This window comes from Pundamilia nyererei, unplaced genomic scaffold (assembly GCF_000239375.1).
Source record: "Pundamilia nyererei isolate P.nyererei 1_Seehausen unplaced genomic scaffold, PunNye1.0 scaffold00262, whole genome shotgun sequence".
Classification (NCBI taxonomy): domain Eukaryota; kingdom Metazoa; phylum Chordata; class Actinopteri; order Cichliformes; family Cichlidae; genus Pundamilia; species Pundamilia nyererei.
The window spans coordinates 205,362-215,889 of NW_005187663.1; the positions used below are offsets into that span (position 1 = coordinate 205,362).

At 40.4% G+C, this 10,528-nt stretch overlaps 1 protein-coding gene across 1 annotated transcript in view; it reads right to left on the reverse strand.

Moving 5' to 3' along the window:
- Window positions 1-8,421, reverse strand: part of dicer1 (dicer 1, ribonuclease type III) — a 30,845-nt gene extending 22,424 nt beyond the window's left edge. Inside the window, exons 1-7 of the mRNA XM_013915171.1 lie at window positions 8,177-8,421; window positions 5,878-5,982; window positions 5,530-5,731; window positions 4,101-4,263; window positions 3,856-3,986; window positions 2,946-3,080; window positions 2,681-2,841 (exon numbers count right to left, since the gene is read on the reverse strand). Of these exons, the coding sequence (XP_013770625.1) occupies window positions 2,681-2,841; window positions 2,946-3,080; window positions 3,856-3,986; window positions 4,101-4,263; window positions 5,530-5,643 (704 nt within the window). The 5' untranslated portion in view covers window positions 5,644-5,731; window positions 5,878-5,982; window positions 8,177-8,421. The remainder of the gene's footprint in view (window positions 1-2,680; window positions 2,842-2,945; window positions 3,081-3,855; window positions 3,987-4,100; window positions 4,264-5,529; window positions 5,732-5,877; window positions 5,983-8,176) is intronic.
- Between the last annotated feature and the right edge of the window lie 2,107 nt (window positions 8,422-10,528).

Here is a 10,528-nt window from a genome sequence, read left to right on the forward strand (position 1 = left end):
AGTATCTTGCCCAAGGATATTTGGCATGCAGACTGAAATCGAACCACCTACCACCCGGATAGTAGGTGACCTGCTCTACCACCTGAGCTACAGCCACCCCACAAAGCTACAGGGGTTCAGATATTGACTCAGGTGGTGACTCCAGGGTGTCTGGAGTCATGAACACTGACCTTAACTGAGCCAAATGAGGCCTGCAGTCCTTTGGTTGTTGTTGTGGGGTCTTTTGTGACCTCTTGGATGAGTCTTTGCTGCATTCTTGTAATTTTAGTCGGTTCACCACTGTTCCATGTTTTTATTACTTGTGATGGGTCCCACAGCTTTAGAAATGGCTTTTACAACCTTTTCCAGACAGAGATCTCAATTACTTTGTTTCTCATTTGTTCTGATGAAATATTGGATCACGGCATGATGTCTGGCTTTTGAGGATCTTTTAGTCTACTCCACTTTGTCAGGCAGGTCTAATTTAAGTGATTTGTTGATTGAGAACAGGTGTGGCAGTAATTAGGCCTGACTGTGGCTAGAGAAATTGAACTCTGCTTTCCAAAGATGTGATACACCACAGTTAATTTACATTATAATGAAGGAGTGGGGGTTTGAATTTTTCCCCCCTTAATAAACATCTTCATTTAGAAACTGTATTTTGTGTTTACTTGTGTTATCTTTGTGTCTACTATTTAAATATCGGGAAGGGCGCAAACACTTTCTCACACTATTATAAATAGGGATGGGAATTGATAAGAAATTAGCGATTCCAAATCCATTGTCGATATCGCTTATCGATTAGATTCCTTATTGATTCCCATTGGCTTCACAGAGTCAGCATCATCTCTACGCAGCATATCAATGACAATATATTCATGCAAATTAATTACATGCTGTGTGGTCAAATTTTCCATCTTTGTTGTGATCAGTGTTGGAGTCATTATTGAAAAAGTAAAAAAGGTATTACACAGAACACTTAAAAGTAATGCAGTACATTACTTAATTACACCCTAATGAGTACATATGTGATTTTTCTTAGTATTTCAGTTTAGACACAAAACAAAGATGAAAACCAGCACAAAGACACTTCAAAGTGATGGTCACAGTGATTCTACTGTGGAAACATGAACTGGTAGAAACGGAGGCTGCAGCCTGACTGCTCATTAGTTTGTTACCTGTTGAAGTTCAGCAGCAGCTGGCTTCACCAAAATAAAAATAAAAGTAACATCTATATTCAGGTTATAGACCACTCCACTATTTTCCTCCTCTCACATGTGAACTGAAATCAGCTGATTGTAGTGAGAGCTCAAGAACCGATAGGCACTAACAATTCCAAGCAACTGGACAACTGGGAACCAGTTCTTGTAGAGAACCCGATTCCCATCCCTAATTAGAACCCTAACCCTATTTTTTGTTTTAAAAACAAAACACAAACAAACAAACAAACAACAAAAAACAGACACACAGTAGTAGCAGTAGGGGTGGGTTTTTATAATCGATTCATCGATTAAAATAGATTCTGTCTTGGATAATGTGAAATCGATTCATTAAAATCCTGAATCGATTTTTTAATATAAATTTATTTTGCCCGAAACGGCAGAATCTCAGGTGAAACCTCACAAATTTTCAACAACCACCAAACAGCTAAAACGGTAAATGAGAGCAGGAACACGACTTCTGCACAAAGACGTAAACACAAAGCGCGGACCCGCGGATCAGAATCAGTGAGATGTCGCCTTTCTCACCCGACGGCACGGACACGGACACGGTCGGGGCTGAAAGCCGACAGCTCGCTGATTCTGATGTTTCGGCGGGTCCGCGTTTTGTGTTTACGCCCTTTTACGCTGATTCTAAAGCTGTAAGTTTTATCTCTCTCCAAACAATATTGACTGAACCAGCAGCTAAAGAAGATCCAAACTATGCTTCACATAAACATCGTCATGAATTCCTTCTTACTTTTGCTGTTTTGCTTCCACCACGATAAAAATCACACTTCATGCACAGCTCTCTCTCTGTACTTCAAGAACAGTTTCCCGTCTAAAAATCTGTTTTCTGCATTATTCGCTTGCTTGTTACGCACAAGTCTGTTGTTTACAGGCTGTCGGCCGCTGCTTTTTTTCCCCTTTTACTTACTTCCGAAAAGAAAACCTAATTTCTGCCGTTCAATACTGAACAAATTTAAACTTTTTAAAATTATGCAACATGCAATACGCTTAGCTGTGTCTCTAATAAAACCGCTGTAATGTCACAGGTAACGTTCATATGTTGATTAATGGTTTTCTTTCGTTTTTGATCTACTGCAGAATATTTTTATAAAATCCAGGCCAGGAAAATCACCTTCATGTTTTTCTGTGTTTTATCTTCAGCTACTTTGACACAAAGACATCTGCTGTGATGCTCACACCTTTGATAAAGTCTTGCGTGTGTCAGCTTCCTTTTAATAGATACAAAAATATGTAAATGTACGGATCTGAATTATAATATTTCTGACTCAAAATTTCCCAGATTCAAATCGAATTGAATCGGTATCGAATCGATTCTAGAAATCAGTGACAAAACCCAGTCCTACACAGCAGTATAAACCTGCAAGTGGCTAGTCAAAGCAAATTTTTGCTGAACCTCATGCTCACCCCAGCGCCTGCTATGTGAGTGCCTTAAGCCGAGGAAAGTGTCAAATGCACGCAGTTATAAGGCTTACCTGTCCAGGACCACAAGATCAGTAGCAGTCTCAGCATTGCTCTTAAGGATTCTTTCCAGATTCTGAATCTTCTGCTCCAGTTCTGATGGGTCACACTTTCCATTCAGAATGGAAGCCGTGAGACCAAGGATACGAGGAGTGCAGGAGCAGCCCTCAAACAGCTGCACACACAGAGGACAACCAGGTCACCCACAATGATTTTGCATGATTCTCTGCCACTATTACAATAAACGTAATCCCATTTCCTTAAAGACTACAATCTCACCTTCATTATCTGACAGTAAGGGTGGTCTGTGATGGCCAGGTGGCAGTCATCAAACACCACCAAGTTGATTTTCGACAATGGTAAGATTTTATTCCTCAGAACATGAAGGAATATGTGGCAAGTCATGACCAGCACCTTACAGAAAGTGACAAGGACAATGGAATAGATTATTACCAACAGTGAGTACAGGATATCTAACTATCAGATATACATCTCTATTTTTCTCTCTCTCCTGCTCTCCTTCCTTGGATGTGTATTTGGTGCCATGTATGTAATGTAAATTGTCCACAGCCAAATCTGAACAGTCACCAAACAAAACAAAAACATCTGCAATCACCCTCGCACTCACGATCTAATGACACAATTATCACCCTGTCCCAAGCAGACCCCAGTGAAATCACAGACAGAAAGTACACTGGAGGATTTAGAGTCCCCCTGAAGCATGAAGGGAAACAGAGTGCTGGGCTTACCATGCCCAATAAGTCAGTGTTTAAAGGTATGAAAAAAGAAATGCAAGTACAGATATTATTTTTATTATGACAAAGTAATGGTGTTTCTGAGAAAAACACTGGCATCAGACAATATTTGCTTAACTGGATGGTGTTGGCTTATTATGTGAATGTGATGACATTCAGGAACAACAATGACCAAAGTTTAACTTCCATCTGTGTTTAAATGGGACCCAGTTTCATATTGTGTACATTCAAAGTGAGTACACCGAAAGAAGCTAAAACAATTAGTTTGTATAAATATGTTAAAAGGGTGAAAAAAAGATGAACAATCTGACATATTATTGTATCCAACCAGTATTGCCCTTCATACAGTTTGTTTTACTCTCCAAGTCTGTGTGTAAAGGAAGACAAACTTGTAAGAGCATCCCAGCATGCAACTAGCATCAGCTTAAGCACACCTGATTTTCTATTATCTGTCGACTCCACCGTTGGTCAGTCCATGCTAAGGTCTCCTCCAGATCTGTATACTCTCCCACACTGAGGTCAGAGTGAGTCCTGACTGCAGCTGCTTGCTGAACTACAGAAGCAGCTGTGGAACACAGAGCAGAGATACAGAATGACACACAGACAAAAATCAAGCACAATGTCACACCAGCTGAATCCGAATAAACAACAAGTTCACAGACATTTCTGGCACAGGTACCTGTGTTCACTAGAAAAACAGTCCTCTTTGCATTTTCTTGGTAAGGTCCACGTATTTGGTAGGAGAGCTCTTTTGTTAGAAGTACTGCAATGAAGGTCTTCCCTGAGCCAGTATTCAAGCAGACGATGGTATTGCGTTCAAGAGCTGCTTCAAGAAGTTCAACCTGTGGAGGCAGTTTCACATTTAGAGACAGCAAGCCCATAGCAGAACTAGGGACACAGTGACAAAGCACAGTGCTTTTTAAAACTACTGGGGATCACTGATCACTAAGGCTGGGCAGTTCATCAAAAATGATTCAAAACCAACATCCAGAACACTCTGATTAGTGTGATCTAGCACTATTTATAACTTAAATTCTGTTAATACTTCTACCACTAAAATATACTAAGGTGTGTGATGGAATAATTGAATGTTCACATGTCATAGTCCTGAACCTTTTTTTCCTCTGCTTTTTGAGCCATAAGCAATCAGCAAGTATTACTCAGGAAAAGGACTCCAGCATTATGAGTTAGACTGATAACCAGTACGTGGAACTGGTATACATATGTGGACACCCCCCACCGCCCCCCAAAAGAAAACAAAAACAAAAAAAACACCTTGGTATAAAAACAGGGTGAAAGACGTCTACTACAAAAGTAGTAGATGTCTTTTAAAATTAGAGTACTGGATTACTTATGACAATTACAGGTCAATATACACATCTCAAAATCCCGAGGAATGACTACACAAGCAAACTACGATATTGTACGCTTTCTTTATCATTAATGTCCCTATATAAGTGTGTTACTTTTTTGTTTTTTTATTGTTTTAGGGTTGTTGTTTTTAAATAAGCCATCAAACTGCAAAGACTTACAGATAAAAAAAAAAGTCTATATGGCAAAATATGGCACATTCAAATGACAATTCTGAGTCCTCACTTTCCCTTGTTAATTACAAAACAAAGGTGTTAGTTTCATTGCTTTCCATTGACAGGTTTGTGCAATTAAGTGGCTGTTCGGTAACTTATCCTAGTCCTGTGGCTGTACCTCTGCTAAGGTCACTGAATGCCTGCTTTGCCGCTTATGCTACTTGTTCAGTTTTTTTGCTACTGGTAGAAAGATGTATGATACTTGGAGCACACTTTCATAGGATTGTGCTTTGTACAACATCAGTGATGTCTGCCTCCATATCTTCAGAAGAGCTGAGCTTTGCTCCTGACAGCAAATGTGGTCGTTTGCCTTCCATGCTCATCCTGTGCTCCGGACATTGCTCAGAAGACCACAGAGTAAAGACTAAAGATAGAGTTGACTGCACTAGAGCCATAGGAGCCCTTCTTTTTTTTTTTTTATTATTTCGTCTAATCAGTTAAAACAAACATAATAATAAGACACACAGGAAATCAGCAGTAATAAATGATCACTCAAATGCTCATGAATTGTAGCCTTCTTGCCTGATATTTTCTAGGTGTATAAATGTTATCATGAATAGCCTCCTGCTGCCATGGAAGACCAAAGAAAGGCCCCATGGGTGAGGTGGCAGGAGTAACAAGCTGTAGGCCAGCCATGCTTCAAACTGGTGGAGGTGAGGGGGCTAAGGCTCCTCCAGTCATCCACTTTATCTCATTTCGTCATCCTCTTCTTTTCAACAGTTCACTGGCAGTGGACATGAAAAGATTTTGTTAGGGTGCTGCAAATGACAGACATAACATTAGGGTGTTTTAAGGTATAAACAAGTTAAATTTAAGACTTAAGAATGGCTAAGTATATGTTGGAAAATGCAAAAATAAATAAATACTTACTGATAACAGAGACACATGGGCTAGGCAGACAAATGTTAATCTGGGCTTCATGATAAAATATATCTTCAGCTCCTAATGCTTCCCCACATTTGGCTCAAAACAGACCTGAGAAATCAGAACATTGTTATGATCATGTATTTCAAACATAGCTCAGTCAATAAGATTCAAGTAATCTATAAATGAGAATCATTTATTCTGATCCATCAATCAACTACTTTTCAACACATCTTAAACCTGAAATCGTCACCAGACCACCTGACGCTTGCCTGAAGGCTGTTCAGCCCTGGCAGCTATAACCATTCCCAGCAGTCAGCTTGGTGCAGCAAGCATTTCTTGCTGTAAATGAAGCAGTTCACATTTGCTTGCAATTTAAAAGATTACAACCTGACACAACAGGCCTGAAGTGAGGTCTTTCACATACACAAATCTAGTAAGTGTTTGAAATTAAAGCAGACCACACTGGTAACGCAAATACTGGAAGCCTTAACATTTCATATACAAGATGTCAACATGCAGGTAGAAAACAAAAAGGGAGGGAGGGAGGGAAAGAAAGAAAGAAAGAAAGAAAGAAAGAAAGAAAGAAAGAAAGAAAGAAGCTCAAATTCTGTAGCATTTATAACCAAGTGTGGACCTCTGTGTGGCTTATCATGGGACAAAGTCCACCTCAAAAATGGCCACACAGATGTAAACACACAGGTGCATGGTGCTAACTGTTTGGATCACAAAATTGAGGAAGCTAATGTGTTAACCTGCTTACATCTACACAAAAATGAAAAATTTATAATAAAAATGTAAACAATATATCACTGGGTACCTGGAAACCGTATTGACTTTTTTTTACGTTCTGAAACCGACTGCAACTTGTGATGACTAAATGGTTGCCCAGAGTTTGAGTGTGGCACACTCACAACCACTCCTGATCGCAAGGCGATTGCACAGGTTGCCTGATAAGAGGCATTTTTTCTAAAGTAGACTGACAGCAGTCACTCGCAGAGAGAGATTGTTGAAGCAAATAATTGCTAAGTTATCAAAGGGGACAGACTGCCAACATGTTGTCATCAGTCTGAATGAGTCTTTGTCAATGACCAACGCCAGTGTCACAAATGATTTAGCAGACTGACTTTATCTTGTGGGAAGTTTTAGCAGCAGTTTAGGCGTGCTTGACAATCTCATTTTGCAGCCAAAAAACAGAATATAGTAAAAAATATAATTTGCCGTTGAAAAGGTGGTGGTAAATCACAAAACATCTTTTTCTTCTGGTTATCCACTTCAGGGTTGCGGTGGACTGAAGCCTATCCCAGCTGCCTTAGGGCAAGAGGTGGCTGAACATGTCGCCAATCACAGCTATGGGCAATTTAGAATCACCAGTTAACCCAACCCCACTAACTGCAAGTCTTTGGATGGTGGGAGGAGAGCCAACGCAGACTCTGCACAGTAAGGCCAGATGGTGAATTTGAACCAGGACTCTTGTTGTGAGCCACAGTGCTAACCGCCATGCTGTCCCAGTTTCATCATTAGTTGATCAAATTGAAGTCCACCTCCCAGGTTCTACATTACGTTAAATTGTTACATTAAATCCAAGGCCGAACTCTGGCATTTCTCCACTTGTCAGCAAGTGGCAAAGAGCACAATGTGTGTTGGATGGCTAGTTAGCAGCTAAATGTCACATTTCCACCGAACACCTTCAGACAACCAGTCGAGCTGATGCACACGAACTCGACATTAAATTAGTTTGAGTAAACATTTGAATACTGGTGATTTAAAAACATGTACTAGAAGAAAACGAGAACTTTAAAGTCCCTGGCCTGAGAACTGCTATAAAAGTACAACGATAGCTACTGCTAAGTGTGCCATATTACAAAAAATAACTTATTTACGTAATGCTGCCTTACACTATGATGTAAAGAACCAAACGTCTCTAAGAACCCGTTAGCATTGTACAAAGCGTTGCCGATTGAGCAGAGACTTGTACAATTGCAATGAAAACCTTTTCACAGCGGCCAAAACAGTAAGTGAACGTAGCATGCCTAGCACACGATAAATGAAAGACTGGGCCTGTGTATTGTGGCGGTAACTGGCCTGGCTGTGTGTTTTTCCTCGCATTGTCCCTGAGCTACAGGCGAATCTGGCCCATGGCTTCACTTGAAATTTACAGCGTTAAATGTAGTGCAACATCTGTACGGTTACTGCGGCCACCATGCACCATCATCATGTCAGCCAGCTAGCTAACAGCTAGCGAGGCCAAACACCACAGCAGTATTTTACAAAGAAGAATCAAGCAACTCGACTATAAACTCACCACTGGATGCTTTTCTGATTATCACCTCGATTAGCTTAAACTCATTCGTTGAATATTTTAAGTGCCATTTACTCTCGTCCCGATTTGGTAGCTACTCGTCCACGGGGGACCACTTCCTTTTACCTGGGCCTCTGCTACGACAAAACATTCACGTAAGCTACGCAACCGCTAGTCAAAGAGTGGCGCACCAGTCTACTAACACGAACCAGAATAGCAGTCCCCGTACCGAGCACGAAGTGTGGAGGTCCCCCTCCGACCATCTCAGACAGGAAACCACTAACGGATTTAACTAGACCAAAGCAACACTGAACACCTGTGACACTGAACCTGACACTGCCCAGTTTACAGGTTATTAATATTTCATTCTGCCGTTGGATTAATCGTTACTACTATTTAGACCATAAATAAATAGGTCTGTGTGAAATGTAAGTGAAAACAGGATGCAATGACAGCATTCAGACAAACAGAAGCCTGGCTACTGGTTTCTTTTAACAAAACCCTGACAGCAAACGTCACCAAATGCTGTGTTCTCGATTCTTACTTGATATAGCATCAAACTGTTGCTTTCACATCTTAACAAATGTTTTCAGTGGGTGAAAAGTACCATAACTTCTCTGCTTCTGAGCCATACCAATGGATGTTAAATAAAAGTAACATTAAAAAAACCTATCATTGAGGATTTGCTGTTTGTTTGTTTGTTCTGGGTTTTTTGTGAAAACAGTGATAGTAATATCAAAATTAAGAAAAGCAATGGGAAGGGACATATAGGGTTTTGGAGCGTGATGTCACGAGAGGGGGCGTGACCAGGTTTTTTGGTCGAGTCGCCATGTTAGTAGGCCAAACAAAGCGAACGTGCTGTGTTGTCGGTTGCAACGTTAGTGGTCAATAAAGAGATGCTGTAAAGCGTGTTCATGTAAACATCGTCGGGTCTGCCGTGATACGTTTACAATGGGACTTGTAACATAAACAAAATACACTTCAGCTAAATACTTCTAATTTATTTTCCCAAACAACGAGGAGCCGCACTATAAGGACTAAAGAGCCGCAGGTTGCCGACCTCTGATCTAGAGCCGAGGAAAAAAAATCAAAGGAGTGAGACCCATACGAGCATACAGAGTTGAGTAAGGACGTGCTGCCCAACTTTCATCGCGCACATATTTATTATTATATGGTCCTAAGTTGTAGTGCATACACTCACAAAATGTTTAGTAACTTCAGACCCCTGCAACAAGCCCAGGTCCAGTTTACTTTGGTGATTTGGACTATTCCATTTCACAGCTGTTGTTAATTTTTTTTTCCCTTTGCATTGGCCTGCACAGGAGATAATCTATTTATCGTTTCAGGTTGTAGTATTACACAACATTTTCAGATCTAATAGAAATAAAATGAGTGTTTCGTAATTCATTCAATTTATTATCTGTATTTATAACTGGCATTATTGTTTCATTCTATTATAGAATCTTACAAGAAAGAGGCAAAATTGTATTCCATTATGCTTTATTAGCTGCTTCGGTGAAAAACAAATCAACAATGCAAAAAAAAAAAAACAATTCAAAACAACATACTGGAAAACCGTTATTCATCTCTTGATTGCTTCAATACAACACTTGGGCACATATATGCGGGACTTTTCGTGGCTGTTTTGATATCGCTGTCTCTGTTAACCGATCAAATCTCGCCGTGGTAGCAGCTTTAAACTCGGTATGACCCAGGTTGATAGAGGGGGCCCAGTCTGGATCGCATTCCAGCATTTTGTAGGCCGGTTTTCCTACAAAACACAACAAACATTAGCCCGCCCGCAAAGCCACAGTGAACAAAGCAGCATAGCGCAACGAATTCAATTCAAATTAAGACTTATTTGTAACCTACATCAACAATTATGTTATGATAAATTACGTAGTAACTACAACAGAAGACTTACCTTTGTGGAAATGCTTGGAGCAGACTAACATGTGAGCTGGAGTGTTCTGGGACGTTATGTTTGGTCTTCGAATGGCTGCAATCCAGGCCATCCGTCGGCTCTGTTACTTCGGAAACATGGCTCGAACAATTTCTCTTCCACTACGTAATCCGATAACAACGATCTCTTTACCCGTGGCTGTCATGCAACCGGCTATTGCAGTTAATAATACAACATCTTCTTGCCATTTTTTGTGTTTCTTTTTATCGCTGTGTGACTGTTTTCATGTGCTAGTACTGCTTGCCACTCGTTCCCAGAATCCTTTGCGGTTTTACCCCTGAATGACGTCACATTTTCAATCTCTATAGAGATCGAAAATATGATGTCATTTCCGGGGTAAAACCGCAAAGGATTGTAGGTACGAGTGGCCAGTGCGCACGGGCCATAGACCC